General features: G+C 48.4%; 1 protein-coding gene across 1 annotated transcript in view; it reads right to left on the bottom strand.

Annotated features, from left to right (window-relative positions):
• The window catches only part of PABPC1L (poly(A) binding protein cytoplasmic 1 like), a 31,095-nt gene that overhangs the window by 1,144 nt on the left and 6,907 nt on the right, over positions 1-23,044 (bottom strand). The window contains exons 3-13 of the mRNA XM_047771032.1: positions 19,923-20,038; positions 17,838-17,977; positions 17,584-17,678; positions 15,269-15,406; positions 14,876-14,971; positions 10,916-11,182; positions 7,888-7,972; positions 6,764-6,892; positions 6,124-6,230; positions 1,381-1,474; positions 34-164 (exon numbers count right to left, since the gene is read on the bottom strand). Of these exons, the coding sequence (XP_047626988.1) occupies positions 34-164; positions 1,381-1,474; positions 6,124-6,230; positions 6,764-6,892; positions 7,888-7,972; positions 10,916-11,182; positions 14,876-14,971; positions 15,269-15,406; positions 17,584-17,678; positions 17,838-17,977; positions 19,923-20,038 (1,398 nt within the window). The remainder of the gene's footprint in view (positions 1-33; positions 165-1,380; positions 1,475-6,123; positions 6,231-6,763; positions 6,893-7,887; positions 7,973-10,915; positions 11,183-14,875; positions 14,972-15,268; positions 15,407-17,583; positions 17,679-17,837; positions 17,978-19,922; positions 20,039-23,044) is intronic.

Raw genomic sequence — 23,044 nt, forward strand, 5'->3', positions numbered from 1 at the left:
GGGCTCCCTGCTCCTTCAAAGGCCCCAACCCACCTTGGCACTGAGGGACTCCGGGGACTCCAGCATGAGCAGCAGCTCCGAGTTGTCAATCTCCAGCAGCATCCCCGTGATCTTGCCGGCCAGCTGCGTGTGCATATTGTAGATAAGGGGGTAGAGACGCTCACCTGCACGGAACAGCACACACCTGGCGACAGCCCAGCATCCCCAGGTGGTATTGGGCTACAGAGCAGAGAGGGATCCAGGTTCTTGTCCCCAAATGGCTCCTTCCAGGTGTGTCACTGAGCCTTAGCAGGAGCCCTAACTGGAAAGAGGGCATAGCAGACCTCGCCTTGGAGGCCGGTTTGAAGAATCAGATTTGACATTACACATAAAGGACACTGCAGAGGAGAGTCGGACACAAAGTTGGTTGTGTTGTAAAGACTACTCTTGTTCAGCTTGTCAGAAATCATTTGAAGTATCACGTGGAAATTCAACACAGGATATGCTAATGCTGAACTTGACTCTTTAGAGGGACAGGAGAGCCAAACACAAGATAAATTCACCTTCCACCACTGGGCACTTCTAGCGACAGGGCCTAGTGTTGATGGTTGGCCCATCTTGGCGACACGTGGAGGGTGTAGCCAGGATGGGGTGCCGGGTGCCTTGAGGGGGACGGCTTTTCCCACAAGAAGAGTGACAATGCATCCAGGGAAGTGCAGACAGCTTTCTACCTCCGCTGAGCCCATTGAGAAATTTTGAGGAGTAGGTAGTTAAGTGGCCAAACTCCAAGAGAGCCGGTTAACGATGGGGTGGTGGCAATGCGGGCCTTCACAGAAGAGCCTGGGAACCGCAGTAAGCTTATTCAGTCATTCAACAGGTGGTGGCCTCCTTTAGCGGGCCTGCCATAGATGCTGGGGTGCAGGTGCATGGCCCAGGAGTTCAGGGGCCAGTGGGGGACACGGTTCATTCCCCCGTGCACGTTTATGTCCTACCTCTCTGCGGTGGGCACTGGGAGACTAATGAGACATCAGGAGAGGCGTGAGGAACCACAGCACCCACCTTCTGGGCCAGTTCCTGGCAGAAACCCAAGACCCCACCCTTCCACTCCTCCTCCCGGCTCCTCATCTCCCCACACCCAGGGGCTCTCCCACCCTGAAGCAAAGCCAGAGGCGGTGTTGCTGGAAGAACCCTGGGGACCATGTGGTCTAAACAGTGCTTTAAGACGAGAGAATGGGGGCCTAGCCAGTAAATGCGCTTTGGGCAAGGCCATCCGGCAGGCAGTTCAGCGCAAGGCTGGGGATCTTGTCTTCAGGTCTGACCTCTGCTTAGGGTGCTTCCCACCAGGCAAGCCAGCTCACAGCACCTGCTTCCAGCTCCAGAGCAGGGGAGCCAGCCACTCACCAATCATCTGCTTTTGCTCGTGGAGCGGGGCTGCAGCCAGCACGGACGCGGTCAGGGGCTCCTGTCTGGGGACGCGCACACCAGGCTCCTGGACCTACACATGGTGCCAGGGACACGTCCCTTAGCCAAATGGATGGGCAAGGCCTCAAAACCCTTACCCCTGTCAGGCCTCAGGAAGGCTCTGGAAAGCAGGGGGCAGGGGGCAAGGGAGGGATGATCAGGTGGGACAAAAGCTCTAGCAAGGGCTCGGTGGACTGGATGACAAAGTCTCGTTCTTTTTTTTTTTCTTTTCTTTTTGCCTTTTCTAGGGCCGCTTCTGCAGCATACGGAGGTTCCCAGGCTAGGGGTCTAATCGGAGCTGTAGCCGCCAGCCACAGCCACAGCAGCGCGGGATCCGAGCCGCATCTGCGACCTATACCAGAGCTCATGGCAATGCCAGATCCCTAACCCACTGAGCAAGGCCAGGGATTGAACCCGCAACCTCATGGTTCCTAGTTGGATGCATTAACCACTGCGCCACGACGGGAACTCCCAAAGTCTCGTTCTGATGCAGATGTTTTCCATGGTGTCAGAAACCCGATGCATGTTGCCAACTGAAAGCCACATGTTCTTGACCACTGGGTGCCAAATAAAATCAAGTAGCTTTGTGGCCGATGCCCCTGCATGTTTCTCACCCTTTCACGTCTTGGTAAGTTTTGCTGGGAGTTCTCGTTGTGGCTCAGCAGTTAACAAACCCAACTAGTATCCATGAGGATGCAGGTTCCATCCCTGACCTTGCTCAGTGGGTTAAGGATCTGGCATTGCCATGAGCTGTGGTGTAGGTTGCAGATGTGGCTCAGATCTGGCATTGTTGTGGCTGTGGTGTAGACTGGCAGCTACAGCTCTGATTCTAACCCTAGCCTGGGAACCTACATATGCTGAGGGTGTGGCCCTAAGAAAAAGACAAAATAAATAAAATCATTTTGCTGGAGTTCCTATTGTGGTTCAGCGGCTTAAGAACCTGATATAGTCTCTATGAGGATGTGAGTTCAATCCCTGGCCTCACTCAGTGGGATAAGGCTATGACATTGCCACAAGCTGTGGCATAGGTCACAGGTCCAGAGGTGCTGTGGTGTAAGCCACAGCTGCAGCTCTGATTCAACCCTTAGCCTGGGAACTTCCATATGCCACAGGTGCGGCCCTAAAAAGAATAAAAAGAAAAAAAGAAAATCATTTTATTCTGTAAAGCCTACCTCATTTTACAAGAAATAGTTCAAAATATACACATAAGAATTCTATATAGGATATGAAAATGCTGAGTTCATACACAAATTTATCAACATCATATACCACATTAACAAAAGAAAAGTCAAAAGCCATATGATCATCCCAATAGATGCAGAAAAAGCATTTGACAAAGTCCAACATCCATTTATGATAAAAACTCTCGCCAAAGTGGGTATAGAGGGAACACTCCTGAACGTAATCAAAGCCATTTATGACAAACCCACAGCCAATATGCAATGGAGAAAAACTGAAAGCCTTCTCACTCAAATCTGGAACAAGACAGGGATACCCACTCTCACTACTGCTATTCAACATACTTTTGGAAGTCTTAGCCACAACAATTAGACAAACAAAAGAAATAAAAGGCATCCAAATAGGAAGAGAAGAGATAAAACTGTCACTGTATGCAGACGACATGATACTATACATAGAAAACCCTAAGGACTCAACCCAAAAACTACTTGAGGAGTTCCCATTGTGGCGCAGTGGTTAACGAATCTGACTAGGAACCATGAGGTTGCGGGTTCAGTCCCTGCCCTTGCTCAGTGGGTTAAGGATCTGGCATTGCCGTGAGCTGTGGTGTAGGTTGCAGATGCGGCTCGGATCCCGCGTTGCTGTGGCTCTGGTGTAGGCCGGTGGCTACAGCTCCGATTAGACCCCTAGCCTGGGAACCTCCATATGCCGCAGAAGTGGCCCAAAGAAATAGCAAAAAAAAAAAAAAAAAAAAAAAAAAGACCAAAAAAAAAACCTACTTGAACTGATTAACAAATTCAGCAAAGTAGCAGGATATGAGATTAACATTCGGAAATCAGTCACATTTCTGTATACTAACAATGAAATATTAGAAACAGAATACAAAAATACCTTTTAAAATTGTACCCCAGGAGTTCCCGTCGTGGCACAGTGGTTAACAATTCAGACTAGGAACCATGAGGTTGCGGGTTCGATCCCCAGCCTTGCTCAGTGGGTTAAGGATCCGGCGTTGCTGTGGCTATGGTGTAGGCCAGTGGCTATGGCTCCGATTAGACCCCTAGCCTGGGAACCTCCATATGCCACGGGAGCGGCTCAAGAAAAGGTAAAAAGACAAAAAATTTTTTTAAATAAATAAATAATATTGCACCCCAAAAAAATCAGGAACTATAAAACATTAATCAAGGAAATTAAAGAGGATTCAAAGAGATGGAAAGATATTCCATGCTCCTGGGTTGTAATATGAATATTGTTAAAATGGCCATACTACCCAAAGCAATCTGCAGATTCAGTGCAATCCCTATCAAATTACCCATGACATTTTTCACAGAACTAGAACAAACAATCCAAAAAATTTATATGGAACCATAAAAGACTTGGAATTCCCAAAGCAATCCTGAGGAACAAAAACCAAGCAGGAGGCATAACTCTTTCAGACATCAAGCAATATTACAATGCCACAGTCATCAAAACAGTGTGGTACTGGTACCAAAACAGACTAGACAGACCAATGGAATAGGATAGAGAACCCAGAAATAAACCCTGACACCTATGGTCAATTAATTTTTGACAAAGGAGGCAAGAGCATAAAATGGGAAAAAGAAAGTCTATTCAGCAAGAATTGCTGGGAAAACTGGACAGCTGCATGCAAAGCAATGAAACTAGAACACACCCTCACACCATGCACAAAAATAAACTCAAAATGGCTGAAAGACGTAACCAAAAGACAAGACACCATCAAGCTCCTAGAAGAGAACATAGGCAAAACATTCTCTGACATCAACCTCATGAATATTTTCTCAGGTTATTCTCCCAAGGCAACAGAAATAAGAGCAAAAATAAACCAATGGGACCTAATCAAACTGACAAGCTTTTGTACAGCAAAGGAAACCAAAAAGAAAACAAAAAGACAACTTACAAAATGGGAGAAAATATTTTCAAATGATGCAACTGACAAAGGCTTAATCTCTAAAATATACAAGTAACGTATACAATGCAACAGCAAAAACGCCAACCACCCAGTGGAAAAATGGGCAAAAGACCTGAATAGACTGTTCTCCAAGGAAGATATACAGATGGCCAACAAGCACATGAAAAAACACTCAACATCCCTGATTATTAGAGAAATGCAAATCAAAACTACCATGAGATACCACCTTACACCAGTCAGAATGGCCATCATTAATAAGTCTACAAATAACAAGTGCTGGAGGGGGTGTGGAGAAAAGGGAACCCTCCTGCACTGTTGGTAGGAATGTAAGCTGGTACAATCACTATGGAGAACAGTATGGAGGTACCTTAGAAAACTATACATAGAACTACCATATGACCCAGCAATCCCACTCTTGGGCATCTATCCGGACACAAATTTCCTTAAAAAAAAGACACATGCACCCTCATGTTCATTGCAGCTCTATTCACAATAGCCAAGAGCAGGAAACAACCAAATGTCCATTGACAGATGATTGGATTAGGAAGATGTGGTATATATACACAATGGAATACTACTCAGCCATAAAAAAGAACAACATAATGCCATTTGCACCAACATGGATGGAACTAGGGACTCATACTGCGTGAAATAAGCCAGAAAGAGAAAGATAAATACCATATGATATCACTTATAACTGGAATCTAACATACAGCACAAATGAATGTTTCCACAGAAAAGAAAATCACAGACTTGTGGCTGCCCCAGAGGAGAGGAAGGGAGTGGGAGGGATCGAGAGCCTGGGGTTAATGGATGCAAACTATTGCTCTTGGAAAGGATTCACAATGAGATCCTGCTATGTAGCATTGAGAACTATGTCTAGATACATTGCAACACAACAATGGGAGGAAACATTGGAAAAAGTATGTACACATGTATGTGTAACTTGGTCCCCATGCTGTACAGCGGAAAAAAATAAATAAAATTTTCAAACTCAAAAAAAAAAAAAAAAGAAAATGCTGAGTTGGAGACTTTTTTTAGGGGGCGGGAGATAAACACAGCCTTTTAACGTCACAGAAGATATTTTCAGTTCTGTTCTTCAGATTAATTACATTCTTGCTATTCACCACATTAATACTAAGCCAAATTAGTTTTGGTAAAAACCCAGGCAAAACAAATCATGATGAATACACAAAATGTGATCGTGGAATTCCCACTGTGGCTCAGTGGGTTAAGGATCCAGCGTTGCTGCAAGCTGAGGCGTAGGTCACAGATGCAGCTTGGATCTGGCATTGCTGCGGCTGTGGTGTAGGCTGGCACCTCCAGCTCTGATTCCGACCCCTAGCCCAGAACTTCCATGTGCCGAGTGGGTGTGACCCTAAAAAGAAAAAAAGAGTGCCCCTGGGCCTCTTTTCCTCTTCTGTTGTAAGGGTGGGGGGAGGTCTCTTCTTGATGGTACACATTAATAAATGAAACTTTACAAGCCAAGAAAAGAAAGGAAACCAAGGCCTCAGACAGGTTCTGAGCCAGGCCCCCCACCAGAGCCCCAGCTAAGAGGGCAGCCGGGCCAGCCTTACCCTGGGACTGTTGTGCGTTGCTGAACAGCATTTGTGGGTCAGGAGAGGCCCGCTTGGTGTAGCACATCCCATCACGCCAGGTCCTGTGGTCTGGGTACCAATGTTGGCTATAAGAAGCAGGGACGGTCAGGCCTGGCAGCAACACTAAAGGCATAAAACCTCAAGACCAGCATTCACATAGATCCCCAGCGCCCAAGCATGGGCCAGCACACAGAAACGCAAACATCTGCTGAACGAGAATGGGTGTGCTTGTCTGACAGCCAAAACCTCTACCTCTGTTCACAGCTGCCACCCGCCGCACTTGGGTTCAGAGCTGGTGCTGAGCCCCTGCACGTCTGATCGCATCGCCCACATGACAAAATGGGAGTACTATTTTCACTCCAGTGTTAGAGACGAGGATACAGCAGTGAGCAAGACCACACAGTCAGCCAGCCCGGAACTGGGCCTGTAGGACCCTGGAGCCCACGCTGACTACTAGACTACGGGGCCTCCAAATCCAGCACCGCCTCCAGGCGGGCGAGTGGCAGGGTCACCATGGAGGTGGGTTCTGAGTCTCCTCTGATGCCGAAGCCAGCAGCAAGCCTCTGCCCCCACCCCCGAGCGGTTCTGTTCTGTTCCTCTGGACCCTGCCCACACTCACCTACTCCCTGGGTCTGGGGCACCGGGCGTGGCACGTGGATGGAGACCTGCCTGGAGCTGCTGATGGGGACGGAGGGGCGCCGAGACACGGCTGCTGGCCGGACCACTGAGGCAGCAGGTGGGTAGGCGGCTGGTGGCACAGAGAACGTAGAGAAAGTTTGGGTGGAAGGGGACAATCGGGCGGGGGGGAGGGCACCTGGCAGCCTGACGGTTCTGGAGGTAGAGGGAAGGGGATCGGAAGGGGAACCAGAACCTTCATCAGCAGAAAGATGAATGAATTCACTAGCAGACCCAGAAGTCCAGGGGAGGGGGTGGAAATCTGCAATCACAAAGCCAACTTCTGTCTCCCCAGAGCCTCAAGAAGCACAGGTACCAGGACCACACAACCCTGGTCCCCAGGGCAGCTTCAGGTCAGGGTGAACTGCACTCTTGGAGAAGGGCCATTCATCAACAGCATGGCCAAAGGAGTTACATTTTCTTTTTTTCTTTTTGCATTCTTTTTTTTTCCTTTTTAGGGCAGCATATGGAGGTTCCCAGGCTAGGGGTCAAATCGGAGCTGCAGATGTGGGCCTACACCACAGCCACAGCAATGCCAGATCCAAGTTACACTGCAACTCATGGCAACCCACTGAGGGGGCCAGGGATCGAACCTGCCTCTTCCTGGATACTAGTCGGGTTCTTAACCTGCTGCGCCACAATGGGAACTCCATGTTTTCTTTTCTTTCTTTTTTTGGCCGCACCTGAGGCATATGGAAGTTCCTGGGCTAGGGATCAAACCCGTGCCGTAGCAGCAACAATGCCAGATCCTTAACTCACTGAGCCACCAGGGAACTCCAGGAGTTAACATTTTCTCAGTTTTGCAGGGATTTAGAGCCTTTGGAGCTCCCTGAGGATAACGGCTACAGGGCATGTCTTTTACAGGCTCAGCGTGGTTCTCGGGGCTTTACGCACATCTCATTCAGGCCCACGTTGGAAAGGGGAAACGGACTCAGAGAGGCAAGGTTACCCACCCGAACTAACACCCCAGGAAGGGGCAGGGCCAGGCTGGACTCCCAACCTCGTGTGTCCTGAACCGCTGTTACGCACTGCCCCGTGGGGCCCATGGGGACAGCCTGGGTCACTCACATGAGGGCCTGGGTGGCTGGGCTGTCCACCTGGGGGGAGGCTGGACGGGTGGGCCAGAGGCATAGTATGGCGACTGGGCTGGAGGCTGCATGGGAGGAAAGGACCGAGAGTGAGGGGTGGGGAGATGCGGCTGGGGAGGTGAGAAACTGCCTCCTAGCAGGCACAGCGCTGCAGGAACACACACCCCCGCCAGCCCCCGCCAGGGGACTGCTTAGTAGAGACCCACGATGCTGGGAAGAAGGCTCTCACTTCCCATCTCAGGAGGTCCCCTAGTCCTGGACCCTTCCAGGCAAGATCTCAGGTTCAATCCTTGCCCCAATGATCAGCACTACCTGCCCAGGAACCTGGATAAAATAGTGACACCTCCCACTGTAACTTGTGCCAGTGTAACTGCTGAAGGGGGAGGAATGTTCCCAGCCTCAGAGCCACTCGCCTTTCTACTGACATCTTTCTATTTCCTCCAAGTCTCCCAGATTCCTTCCCCAAACCATGCCCCACGGACAGCAACATCCAGGAGAGATGCTGGCAGACATCCCACAAAAAATGACCATCTAAGTTGGAGGAATGCTACACACTCTTTGCCACATTGGGAAAGTCACAGCGCACGCTGGCATATTAGGGTAGAAGAAGGTATATAGTAAAGAAATCGAGGGAGTTCCCTGGTGGTCTAATAGTTAGGATTTGGTGCTTTCACCACTGCAGCTCAGGTTCAATCCCTGGTCTGGGAACTGAGATCCCACATCGAGCTGCTGCCTGCTATGGGGAAGGGGGAAATCCAGGCTTCTCTGGATGAATACAATATTTCCCAAATGTATTTTTTTCTTTTTTTGTCTTTTTAGGGCCATACCCACAGCATATGGAAGTTTCCAGGCTAGGGGTCGAATTGGAGCTGCAGCTGCTGGGCCGACACCACAGCCATGCAGGATCCAAGCTACATCTGCAATCACAGCTCATTGGATCCTTAACTGGCAATGCTGGATCCTTAACCCCCTAAGTGGGGCCAGGGATCAAACCCGAGTCCTCATGGATACTAGTTAGGTTCATTACCGCTGAGCCACAACAGGAACTCCATTCCCAAATGTATCTGACCACAGATTGGGAAGCACTGTTTGACAGCAAAGCTATTACCCCTTTTAGAGATGGGGTGGGAGACGGGATTAAGATGGCAGAGTAGAAGGCCTGGAGCTCACCTTCTCTCATGAAAACAACAAAATTACAACCAACTGCTGAACAACCATCAACAAAATAGACTGGAAACTACCAAAAAAGATATCCTAACACCAAATGACAAAGCAGTAGTCACATCCAGATAGTAGGAGGGGCGCCTACATGACATAAGCAATCCCATACCCACCAGGTAGGCAACCCACAGACTGGAAAGACTCACCCCAAGGAGTGACAGGTCAGGGTCCTATGCCTGGGGGTCTGGCACTGGAAGGAGGAGCCCCTGGAGCATTTGGCATTGAAGGCCCAGCAGGGCTGGTGTGCAGGAGCTGCACAGGACTGGGGGAAACGGAGACTCCACTCTTGAAGAGCACACATAGGCTTTCATGGGCACTGGGTCCCAGGGCAAAGCAGGGACTCCGTAAGAATCTGGGTCAGACCTACCTGGGGATCACAGGGGGCGACTGCGGCTCATTGTGGAGGAAGGACATTGGAGGCAAAGGTCTTGGGAAGAATCATCAGCATGAACTCCCCAGAGGCTGCCATTTTGGAAAAATCTGGCCCCACCCATCAGGACTGAGAAGCCCCAGGGCAAACAAACAAGGTGCGAACACATCCTCACCCATAAGCACAGGCTGCCTAAAGACCTCCTAGGCACACAGTGGCCTCTAATCACACCTGGAGTCAAAGCCCCACCCACTAGAGGGCTAAGAATCAGCTCCACCTACCAATGGGCAGGTACCAGTCCCTACCATCAGGAAGCCTGAAGCAAGCCCCTGTACCAACTTCAGCGACAAGGGAGCAGACATCAGAAGCAAGAAAGGCTACAACGCTATTGCCTGCAATGAGACCATACAAAAAATCTACACAAAATGAAAAGGAAGGAGCTCTCCCTGTGGTTCAGCAGGTCAAGAACCCAACTAGTATCCACAAGGATGCGGGTTTGATCCCTGGCCTCAGTGGGTTACAGATCTGACGTCACCACAAGCTTCAGTGTAGGTCCCAGTTGTGGCTTGGATCCTGAGTTGCTGTGGTTCCAGAGTAGTCTGGCAGCTGTGGCTCCAATTTGACCTCTAGCCCAGGTACTTCCATATGCCATGTGTAGCCCTAAAAAGAAAAAGAAAAGCCCTAGAATTGTGACCCATATAAAGGAACAAGAAAAACAAAACAAAACAAAACAAAAAAAACAGAAAAACAGTTAATCTCCAGTTTGCTATCTGATGATTAGCAAACTCCACGAAAAAGACCTTAGACTAATGATTGTAAAGATGATTCAAGATCTTGGAAATAAACTGGAGGCAAAGATTGAATAATGACAAGAAACACTGAACAAAAAAATAGAAGATTTAAAGATGAAGCAATCAGAGATGCAAAATACAATAACTGAAATTAAAAAGTCACTAGAAGGAACAACAGAAAACAGGAGGCAGAAGAATGAATAAGTGAGGTGGAAGACAGACTAGTGGAAATCACTGGCACGGAATGAAAAGAGAAAAAAAAAGATTGAAAACAAATGGAGTTCCCATTGTGGCTCAGGGTGTGCATTCAATCCCTGGCCCTGCTCAGTGGGTTAAGGATCCAGCATTGTGGTGAACTGTGGTGTAGGTTGCAGACAAGGCTCGGATCCCACGTTGCTGTGGCTGTGGTGCAGGCTGACAGCTGTAGCTCGGATTCTCGACCCCTAGCCTGAGAAATACTACATACAAAAGGTGCGGCAGTAAAAAGCAAAAAAAAAAAAGAGAGAGAGAGATGGGGTGAAAACAGGTGCCTGCCGAGTGAGTTTCCAGCAGAAGCAAGTTGAGGATCCAGCTCTATCTTCCTGCCCTGTCTGACTGTCAGGGAAAGGACATGGGTGGGCCTTCACCTGGGGCACAGCGGGGAGGAAGTAGCTGGTGGGCTGCTGCAGGGAGCCCAAGAGGGGGCTGCCCAGGGCCCGCATAGTGGAGAGGCGCTGAATGTACTGGTTGGTCAGGATGGCTTTCCGCTCCTCTTTGCGCTGGGCCAGAGCCACATACAGTGGCTTGGTGCCCACGATGCGCCCATTCATCTCTGTCACGGCCTTCGTCGCCTCTTCTGGAGAGGAAAAACACACAAAGCCAAACCCTTTGCTGTGGCCACCCTCTGTCATCACCTAAAAGCAAGACAAGACAAGGGCTGCTGGGGGCGGGGAAGGAAGACGCCGGGGACCATGCTCCCCTCCCTCCCGGGGGGGCCCAGCCCCACCCTGAGCAGGCCCAGGAGAAACTGCGATGGAGGTGGGTCCTGTCACCCCCACATTTACTGAGGCCCACCGCATGCCAGATGTTTGACACGCCTTCTCACTGGACAGGCACGGCCCTCTGATGGGCGGGCATGGCCACGCCCACTTGACAGGTGCTGGAGCTGAGGCTCAGCGACTTAGCGAGACCAGTCCACGCGCTAATTTACTAGACTGTCCCTCAGAGTTAGTGAGAACAGCTGCTCTGCAGAGCTAATTTTCTCTCTCAAGTTTCTTTCTGAAAAGATTCTCCTAAGCTGTGATGGAAAGCAGGGTTAAGCTGTTAACTGTATCCGCCTTTGCCAGCGGGGCAGTGATGAAGTGGGACCAGAGTTTGGGACCCATTAACATCTAGGGGCAGAGTCCATCAGCCAGATCACAGTCTTAAACCTTTCGGTTGAGGACGCTAGGATGAAAACCTGCAATTTCAACTATTCCCTGGATTTTATTAAGCCACCCATACAATTCTGTAGTTCATTTGTGCATCATGGACCAAGTGGAATGCTCTTAAGAGCTGTATTTCTTAGAGACTTCAATAAGGAGATTTGTGTGGAATAGGAAAAAATAATTTGAATTTATGCTTTTGGTGCTTTCAAATGTTCATTTGATTAAAATAGAAACAAAAGTCAATACCACGAGAAAAAAAAAAGGGGGGGGACTTGTTCAGGGTCATCCAGCCAGTGGATCACACATCAGCCATGACTTGAACCCAATCCACAGTTCTGGTAAACCTTCATTGCAAGGTTTACCAGCAAGGCATAAAGCCAAGTTCTTTGAGGAATCTGGGGGAGATATTGTTAGCCATTTTTATTAAAAAATAACCTTTTTCTTTTGATTTATACAAAAGTTGCAAAAATAGTATAGAGTCGCTGTATATCTATCACCCAGCTTGTCCCAATGTTAACACGGTACATTTGTCAAAACTGTAATATCAACATGGAGACAATACTGCTAATTATCATCTGCAATATTAACTACAACGCTGTTAACGGAACCGCAGACTTCACTCAGATTTCGCTGGCCTTTCTAACATTTTTCTCTTCAAGGATCCAATCCACATTGCATTCATGATTCTTGATTCTTTTTTTAGATTGAGACACTGGCCAACTGAATGAGGATCTGAGCTGAGAAAATTTTAAATCTGCTCTACTGGCGCTCTTGCTCTAACATTGGTGATTTTCAGCTGCACTTGGCTACCCGTACACAGGGGCCTTGACCTGAGCATTCACAGCTCCCCCGGGGACGGATAGAATTCAGGGGATCTGTGAGCTCAGATGGGGGGAAAATGGCACCTTTATTTTCACATTAGCATATTCTTCTATTTTGAAAACAGGCAATGAAAGCTATAGTAGTATTAGCTATGCTTCTGACTTTGTCAGGAAGAATAAAATATGTCATCACATTAATTATTGCTGACCTCAAAATCTTTTATGCTGCTGCTTCACTAGATCTTATAAATGTGATGCATTAACACAGCAGCACACACTGCTGTTGCCCCAGTATTTTAATAAATATATTTCAATATAATTGTTTTGTGTAGCACTATGAATTTCTTTTTATGCATTTAAAAATATCCTCAGGAGGGGTCAGACAGCCAAATTTTCTTGGTACAAAAAATATTGTCAGAACAAGTTAATAAGAACTTCTGTTAGGTAGTTAAAAAAAGATAAGATTAGTATAACTAACAGTGATATAGCACTTACTATGAACTTGATATGTTGTCAGCACTTTATATAGATGATCTCATTTACAATCACAATTTTATAAAATAGAATACATTAATTGTATAAATATATATAAACTTAAATAAAATTCCCATTTTATAACAATATAGTCACTCCAATGTGCCTCAGCTGGAAACAATCCAGACTTTTACGACTCCTTTCATTCAAGAGGGCCTCAGGAGGTCAGTGAAACTCCTGAAAGTATATGCAATGTGCATGAACAATTAAATCATTATTTTACTACTTATTATGGGCAGGTGCTCCACATACAGGTCTCTGAGTTCTCAAGACACCTCTAGGAGTGGGTAACATTGCTCCCATTTTACAGATGGGTAAGTAGGGTCCAAATGGCAAAATCACTTCCTTCAGCCTTCCTCAGCTTGCTAATGGTAGGATTGGGATTTAGACCTAGTGTTTTTTGTTTGCTTGTTTGTTTGCCACACCTAGCACGAGCAAGTTCTTGGGCCAGGGATCAAACCTGCACCTTATCTGTAACCAGAGCCACAGCAATGACACACCAGATCCTTAACCCTCTGTGCCACAAGGGAACTCCAAAGGACGTTCAAAATTGGATTTGACAGATAAAAGAACTTCTAGACCACTTCCTAAAAGCCCAGCCATCACATCACACTGGCTCCATGACACACACTGATCTCCTTGGAAAGTTGTTTATTCCCACCTACAGCTCCCTACCTCCTCACAGCCCAGTCGAACTCTGCTGCCACTGCCACTTCTTACAGGAAGCCCTCCTTCCTGTTCCACTGAGCTACCACAGCTCTGCCTCCTCTATTTACCCCACCCTTATCACACCTTAGAGTAGACTTGAATCAGTGATGTGTCCGAATTCCACACGAGACTATAAGCAACCCAAGAGTAAGGACCACGGCTGACTTGTTCCTGTGTGCTACCCATAGGGCCTGGCAAACAAGTAGGTGCTTGAGTATGACATGAACAAACACTGGGTCATCTTAAAATCATCTGGGGCACTTTTAAAATTCGGATGCTCAGGCCCTACTCTCAGAGACCTACATTGAGTCTGCCTGACCCCAGTGTCTTTTTAAGAGCTCCTGAGGGGATCTTAATAAGAAGCCAGAGCTCAGAACCATCTCATAGATGCTCAGAAGACATCTGCTCAAGGTCACAGAGCCAACATCACATCTCTGGTGCTAGGAGGGCTGGGAACACAGTAGGTGCTCAATAAAAGGAGAAGAATGAATGAAGAATGATGCAGCCTGGAGTTTCTGCTGTGGCACAGTGGGTTAAGAATTCAACTACAGCAGCTCGGGTCACCACGGAGGCATGGGTTCAATACCTGGCCAGGCGCGCAGTGGGTTAAAGGATCTGGTGTTGCCTCAGCTGGGGTACAGGTCACAGCTACAGCTCAGATTTGATCCCTGGCCTAGGAACTCCCATATGCCATGGGTGTAGCCATTATTAAAAAAATAAAAAGAATAATGCAGTCCAACCCTCTCATTTTCCAGATGGGGAAACTGAGGCCTGAAAGGAATTATGTCATGGGCCAAGCCCAGACAACAAAAGTCAATGGAAATTTTGTGACATAAGTTTCTGGACTCTGGCATACAGTAGGCACTCAATAAATGCTGAATAAACCTAGGTTACAATTAAGTTCAGCTGTGTGGCTGGGACTGTATTTCTACCCTCTTCCCCTCCAGGCCAGACCAGCCCACAGATGGACAACAAGCTCCAGTGGGGTCAGATACAGCCCCCAAACTCGAGACGGAGCAGCACAGCACCAACTCCCTGGAAGCCACAGGGCGGGGGTGGGGCAGTGAGGGCAGGAGGGGAAGGCTGTGCATCCCCTGTAGGTGCCCCTGGCCCTCACCTTGGCACTGGTGATCATTCCATAGGGAGCAAACTCCTTCCTCAGTTTATCGTCATCGATGGAGTCATCCAGGTTCTTCACATACAGGTTCACGCCCTAGGAGTTAAGACCCCTAGATGTAGCTGTGAATGCCCCGGGATGGGGGAGGGGTCGATATGGGCCACCTGGGCACGGGAAGCCCCCCCCCCACCAAGCCTCTAGTTCCCGGTCTCACAAAGCACCCATGCACCCCACCCATCACTCAGCCCATCACCTGGAAGCTGCAGCCTCTCCCCCCCGCCCCCCGTCCCTACAAGCAAGTTCTTGGAAGTGGGATTGCTGGAGGAGAGAGGGCCATCCACGCACAGACACTTTCACATGGAAGCAGCTGCCCTCACGAAGGCTGACCCTCACCTGGTAGCGGGTCAGCCGGTCCTGCTTCATCTGCTCGAACCTGCGCTTCAGCTCATTCTGCCGCTCCACCCGCTTCTGGGCCCGGCCCACATAGAGCAGCCGCCCGCTCACCTCCTTCCCATTCATGTCTGTCACCGCCTGTGCAGAGAAGAGGCAACCAGCGCTTGGTAACCACCCCCAAGAGGCCCTGGCCTCCAGTCCCATCTCCTGGGCCAAGACAGGGAAGGCTAACTAGGAGGGCTTTAGTTTTAAAAACATTGGCGTCTTGGAGCTCCTGGGGTGGCACAGTGGCAAAGAATCTGACCAGGAACCATAAGGTTGTGGGTTCGATCCCTGGCCTCGCTCAGTGCGTTAAGGATCTGGCGTTGCCATGAGCTGTGGTGTAGATCACAGATGAGGCTCAGATCTGGCATGGTTGTGGCGTAGGCTGGCGACTACCGCTCTGAGTGGACCCCTAGCCTGGGAACCTCCATATGCTGCTGGTGCAGCCCTAGAAAGACCACACCCACACACACACCCACACCCACACCCACACACCCACACCCACACCCACACACACACACACACACACGTCTTAACCTTTGCTGATTTTTCTTTTTTTCAGTTAACTGGCCTAAGGCTGCCAGATCCCACATCACCAGTGGCCTTGACTGCATGAAATTGTACATCTTCTGCAAGATGAGCAATATCTTTGCAATCCATTTATACTGAATTCAATCTGCACTGACTTACCTGCAAAATTCAGCAAAAAGCAGACCCACATGTACACTGACTCAAAAGATTTGGATTAGACACTGGTGTTAGGGAGGAGAAATGTTTGAAAGGGAACTGACTTTTTAAGTGGTCAGTTCATTAATAAATATTTTCACATAATGAATTGCTTCCTTACCTAGACACGCAAATATATGTAAATATATGCAAAGTGACCTGGGGCTCCAAGAATTGCCTGTTCTATATCAGCTTCACCCATTTACTCAAGGTGTCCTTTTAGAATTAGGGAAACCAAACTCTAGAGAGAGGGCGGGACTTGCCCGAGGACACTCAAAAAGTTACCTTTCAAAGGAGCCCTTTACTTAAGAACAAAACTTGAGAGTCAGAAAGGGTTGGTTCTCATCCCAGTGGATCTCTCTTCCGAGCTGCAGCCTGCTGGAAGCTGAGAGCAACCGTACAGCCCGTATGGGTGGAAGGAGACAGGAGAGGGTATGCAAAAGCAGACAGTGCCCAGCCCGTGGTCAGTGCTTAGTGAGAAGTGGCCGCCATCCCGATGGCCCCAGGATCCAGGTCTCCAGCCAGAATCCACCATGAGCAGAGCTCTTCTGTGATCAATGAAATCTGTAGAAAGTGCTTCATGGTGGGAGGCCAAACAGGACAGTGGTCCTGCTTCGTTACTAATGGTATGACCTTGGCCCATTCCCTTGCTCAGCAAATGCATATCTGGAACCTACCAGCAATGAAATACTGGAGATTTAATGGTGAAACGAGAGCCAGCCCCCACCCTCGGTTCTCTCCAGGGAGATCTGTGCTAAGGATGGAGACAGACAGGAGGGGCAGCTCATCAGAAGCACGTGAAGCCAGGAAGAGGGGGCTTCCTGACGGAGGGAAAGTTAGGAGCCGAGACCCATCAATGACTGCCAGCTACACTGTCCAGTACGGCGTCACCAGTCACATGCAGCCACTGAACACCTGAAATAATGGCTAGTCTGAACCAACAGATGCCAGAGGTACCAGGTTTCAAAAAAATTAGCCAAAAATGGGAATGTGAAATCTCAATTTTTATCAACATAAATATCACAATCAATTATATCCATATTAAATCACATTGAAGTGATAATTTGAATAAGTTGAGTAAAACATATTAAGATTACAGGTTTTTGGTTTTTTTTACCCTTTTTAATGTGGCTACTGAACAATTTGAAACTGCACATGCAGCTCATGTTACATTTCTATTGGACACATGGGTCTAAAGAGTAGGGGAAGGGAAGTGTTTGGAGAAGATATTTGCAAAGGCTGACCTCAAGCCCACCATCAAGTCAAGAAAGGGGTAATGGCTGTCCCAAAGGCCCCTATCTGAGCTCCTTTGCATGGGAAAAGATTCTATGAAAAGCCAGCCAGCCTCAGGGTATGGAAGCAACCAGAGGAGGCTGAAGGTGGCTGCCTTCACCACGGGCAGGAAGGGCCCTGGCTTGTATGGACCCAAGCTGGGGAGGGATTTTTTTCCTCCACAGGCAGCTGGAGCCCTCTGCTCCTGATCCCCCTTCTTCCTAGTCCTGGTGCCGTACCTCCTCCACAAGACAGGGCCATGGGGAGGCTCCTACCTTCTGGGCGTCCTCATGCTTCTCAAAGTTGACAAAGCCAAAGCCTCGGGAGTGGCCGCTGTCATCCCTCATCACCTTGACACTCAGAATCTTCCCTGGGAAGCGCAACTTGGCTCAAAAGGGAGTCGAAGCAGCCCCACGGGGGTCCCCCTCCCTTCTCCCAAGTCTCTATTTAGGAAGCCCCAGGGCCGCCCCATTCCCAGCCCAAGCTTGGAGGAGAAGTCATCCCCGACTCCTTTGGGAAACAAGCCCACCAAACTGGGAGAAGAGGTCCTGCAGGCAACGCTCGTCCACGTCCACGTGGAGGTTCTTCACGTAGATGTTGGTGAACTCCAAGGCCCGAGCTCCCAGCTCCGCCTCCCGCTCCCGTCGGGACTTGAAGTGGCCAACGAAGCTGTGGACACATGGACAGGGTGGGCAGCTGCCATCAGCCACCCCCTGCCCAGCCCCAGCCCACCCAGCAACCCTAGGTCAGCTGCCGCCAGCCTTCAGACCTCTGTACCCCTCATCAGGGGACAGGGCAGAGGGTATGCATCCAAAGCCGGCACCTCCAACAGCCAAGATTCTGTATTCCAGAATAAGGTCAAGATGACTTCCCTCTTGGAGTGTCCGCTGTGCTGCAAAGGGATCAGCAGCATCTCCGTAGTACTGGGATGAAGGCTGGATCCCAGGCACAGTGGGTTAGGGATCTGGCGTTGCGGCGCCAATCTGGTCCCCGACCAGGCACTCCATATGCCTCAGGGTGCCCCCCGCCCCCCAAAAAAAGATGACTTCACTCTTGTGGCAAATGCACAGGGATCTCCTCCTGCATGCCAGGAGATAAGGGTACGAACTACGGAGTCACAGAGACAAGGGCTTGAATCCCTGCTCTACAGGTGCCAAGCTGTGTGACCCTGAGCAAGTTACTCAATGGCTCTGAGCCTCAGGGTTCATTCCTGTAAACTAGGGATCAAACTAGGGGAGTTCCTGTCGTGGCTCAGTGGTTAACAAATCCGACTAGGAACCATGAGGTTGCGGGTTCGATCCCTGGCCCTGCTCTGTGGGTTGAGCATATGGCGTTGCTGTGGCTGTGGTGTAGGCCGGCAGCTACAGCTCCAATTGGACCCCTACCCTGGGAACCTCCATATGCCTCGGGTACAGCCCTAGAAAAGACAAAAAAAAAAAAAAGGCAAACTCACTTCACAGGGATTTGCTCATTCATTTAACATGTGCTGGGTGCACTGGGGAAGTGGTTATAAGAGAACTAGATGCAGTTTATGCCAGGGTTGCTGAGACCAGGGGGCTGAAATCATTTAATCACAATGCTAATTTTTAAAATTAGAATTTCCTAGTTCACATAAACACATCTAGGAAAGTATCCTAGATTATGAAAAACAAAGCAAGCAAGACAAAATTTGATGGTATCTATAAGACATTAGGTAAAATGAGTTATAGCTGGCCCCCCAAATTGGAGGAAACTGAATGACAAGGGAAAAGAGGCAAAATAAAGCCAACAAAGAGAGAAACACGCTTCTGGAGAATCAGGATAAGCCTTCCAAAGTTAAGGGTTGCTGACAGGTGACTCCCCTGAGAAACTCTGGACAAAATGGCTCTGGCTGCATCTCCCACCTCAAAGCCTCCTCCACTGCTCAGCCTCGGGCCCTTCAGATGAGCAGCATCAGAACTGGGGGAGGGAGCTGCCCAGCATCTGTGTCTCAATTGTCCCATCTGTGAAGTGGGGATGATGCTAAGCTTAAAGGCATGAAGATGGCAGGCTAAGTATATGCCAACTTTCCTTTCGGTCCCCAAATCCCAGGAAATAAAAGTCCAGTGAAATTCACAGCCATGGGAGTTCCCGCTGTGGTATAGTGAGTTAAGAAACTGACTATGGCCGCTTCGGTCACACTGGAGGTGTGGGTTTGATCCCCAGCCCAGCGCAGTGGGTTAAAGGATCCTGTGTTGCCACAGCGGCAGCTCAGATTCAATCCCTGGCCCAAGAACCTCCATATGCCGTGGGTGCAGAAATAAATTAGTAAGTAAATAAATAAGTTGATAAATAAATAAATAAAATTCACAGTCATGCTGAGAAGGCTGGAAAACAAGTCAAAAATCACCCAGTTCATTGATGATTTGGCTATTCGCTGCTCCTGTTAAAATTTCTAAAGCATCCACATCATTTGTTACTCAGAATCTAACACAGCAGCACCATTTTTTTTACTTGGGAGAAAGGGAGTCCCTGACACTGAGTCAGCCGAGGTCACAGTGCCAAGAAGAAAGGCAGAGGCTGCTCAGTCCCGGGGTGGGGTACCCATGATTCTGCCCCTTCAGCCTTGGTCCCGCCCCCACATTGCACCACTCACACTTTGCGGTCATTCAGCAGCATCCCGTTCATGGTGCGGATGGCGTTCTGTGCAGCATCGTGGGTCTCAAAATGGACAAAGCCGAAGCCTCGAGAGCCATGATCGTCGCACACCACCTGGGCCACAGGGAAGCAGGACATGGAGAGCATCCAACAGAGGGTTCGGTAGAAAAGAATGGCAATGGTGATAATGACTAATATCTGAGAGCTTGCACTGTGCCTGTGAAGACATTCCCACACCACACAACAGCCCTATTTTAGAGGTGGGGAATGAAAGCTCAGAGAGGTCAAGCTACTTGCTTAAGATCACACAGTAAGGAGGGACAGAGTCTAGAAATTGAACATAGGTCTCACATATACCACAGACCAGCTTTCAATGATCTTCCTAAGGTGATGGATAAAAGGATTAAATTCAAACCACCTCCCCTCCTTCCTGAATCTTTGTTTCTAACAGCAAATTAGAAGCAACTCCAGGATCGTCAGGAGGAGACTGGTTAAGTAAATTACAAAGATGTGCATAATCTATTCAAAGAGGATGTGATCAAGTTCACAGCTGGTAGAATTATCCGCATGGTATGTTGTGTTTTGTTTAAGTTTATGGCCGCACTCACTGCATAGGGAAGTTCCTGAGCCAGGGACTGAATCTGAGCTACAGCTGTGATCTATGCTGCAGATGCAAACGGTGGATCCTTTAACCCCCTGGACCAGGCTGGGGACTGAACCTGAACCTCAACCTCCACTGCAGTGGGTTAAGAATCTACTGCAGTCAGATTCTTAACCCACTGCACCACAGCAAGTTATATTGTCAAGTGAAAAATTAAATAAAATCAAGCTCATGTGCTTTAAAGTGGGCATCTACACTTTTGAGAATTTTTTGACATTTTCGGTAACATTTAATTATATTTCCACTAACAGTAATACATATTCAGTGGAAATTTTTTGGAAAGTGGGAGACAGCCAGAGAGACAGAGATTGAGAAAGTAAGGAAGGGAGAGGGGAAAGAAAGAAGGAAAGTACTGAGAGAGAAAGTGTGGGATGATTACTTAATTTAAAAAAAATTTTTAATACAGTATTTACAGATTACTTTCCATTTACAGTGATTACGAAATATTGGCTCTATTCCCCGTGTTGTACAACAGATCCTTGAACCCATCTTACACCCAATAGTTTGTGCCTCCCACTCCCCCACCCCTCCGCCCCCTCCCCACTGGTAACCACTAGTTTGTTCTGAGTCTGCTTCTTTTTTGTTATATTCACTGGTCTGTTATATTTTTTAGATTCCACATATAAGTGATATCACATAATATTTGCCTTTAGTCTCATTTATTTCACTTAACATAATGCCCTCCAAGTTCACCTATGCTGCTGCAAATGGCAAAATTTTGTTCTTTTTAAGGGCTGAGTAGTATTCCATTGTGTATACACACACACATAAACATACATTGCATCTTCTTTTTTTTTTTTTGTCTTTTTGTTGTTGTTGTTGTTGTTGCTATTTCTTGGGCTGCTCCCGCGGCATATGGAGGTTCCCAGGCTAGGGGTCGAATCGGAGCTGTAGCCACCGGCCTACGCCAGAGCCACAGCAACGCGGGATCCGAGCTGCATCTGCAACCTACACCATAGCTCACGGCAACGCCGGATCGTTAACCCACTGAGCACGGGCAGGGACCGAACCCGCAACCTCATGGTTCCTAGTCGGATTCGTTAACCACTGTGCCACGACGGGAACTCCCTATTGCATCTTCTTTATCCATTTATCTGTTGATGGACACTTAGGTTGCTTCCATATACCTTGGCAGAGAAATTTTTAAATACACGCACAGGAAAAAAAAACCCTGTTAATTATTTACTTATTTATTTTCATTTACTATTATTTTTCTAGGGCTGCACCTGTAGCATATGGAAGTTCCCAGGCTAGGGGTAGAATCTAAGCTGCATCTACGACCTACACCATAGCTCATGGCAACACCAGATCCTTAACCCACTGAGTGAGTCCAGGGATCAAACCTACACCCTCATGGATACTAGTCAGGTTCTTAAACTGCTGAGCCACAATGGGAACTCTCCAAACTGTTAATTATTATCTCCAGGATGGAAACTTTTTTACCTTATCCCTTTCCACACTGTTTAAATTTTACCAATATTATTTCAACAGCAAACTTGTTTCAATTTTTTTTTTTGGGGTTTTTTAGGGCCACGCCTGTGGCATATGGAGGTTCCCAGGCTAGGGGGTCCAATCAGAGCTACAGCTGCTGGCCTACACCACAGCTGCAGCAACAGCAACATCAGATCCGAGCCGCATCTTCGACCTACACCACAGCTCATGGCAACGCAGAATCCTTAACCCACTGAGCAAGGCCAGGGATTGAACCTGCAACCTTATGGCTCCCAGTCAGATTCATTTCTGCTGCACCACAACGGGAACTCCTTGTTTCAAATTTTGACACAAACATCCTATCCCCAGTCTGCAAGGCTCCTGACTCAAGTTATTAGGACAAACATTAAGAACAGGAAAGATCTTCGGTTCACATAGTTCTCGTCCCTATGGCTAGACTTGCATTAAGGCCCCTAATGCCTCTCGACCCTTCAGCCACTGCCCCAGCTCAGCTAAGTGGCATTTTCTGCCTTGACCCCCACCCCAATCTCCCAGCCCCACTACCAGGCTGACCCCTGGGATGCTTTTTCTAAAATGTGCCTGTGACCACATCCCTCGGGGAAATAGCCTCCAGTGGCCCCTGCTGTCCACACAATGACACCACCTTGCTCTCCAACTGGCCCTGCACAAGTCTTGCTTCCAGATCCACACCCAATAGGCCCCTCTCCAGCCCTGAGCAGCATCCTCGACTTTCAACTCAGGCCCAGCTCTTCCATACAGATTTAATCACACTGACCTGGTCCCACTCTGGGCCAGGCACCTGCTCAGGGCATCACATACTGTCATACTTGTCATAAGAACCCTTCCAGCCAATTATTAAGCTCTGAGCTCCAGCTGCCTGACTAGAGAAAATGGGAATAAATGACTTGTCCAAGGTCAGCCAGCCAGCAAAAATAACAATTTGATTTTGTTTTGACCATTCCCATGGCAGATGGAAGTTTCTGAGCCAGGGATCGAACCTGAGGTGC

This window comes from Phacochoerus africanus, chromosome 3 (genome assembly GCF_016906955.1).
Source record: "Phacochoerus africanus isolate WHEZ1 chromosome 3, ROS_Pafr_v1, whole genome shotgun sequence".
In the NCBI taxonomy this organism is placed as follows: domain Eukaryota; kingdom Metazoa; phylum Chordata; class Mammalia; order Artiodactyla; family Suidae; genus Phacochoerus; species Phacochoerus africanus.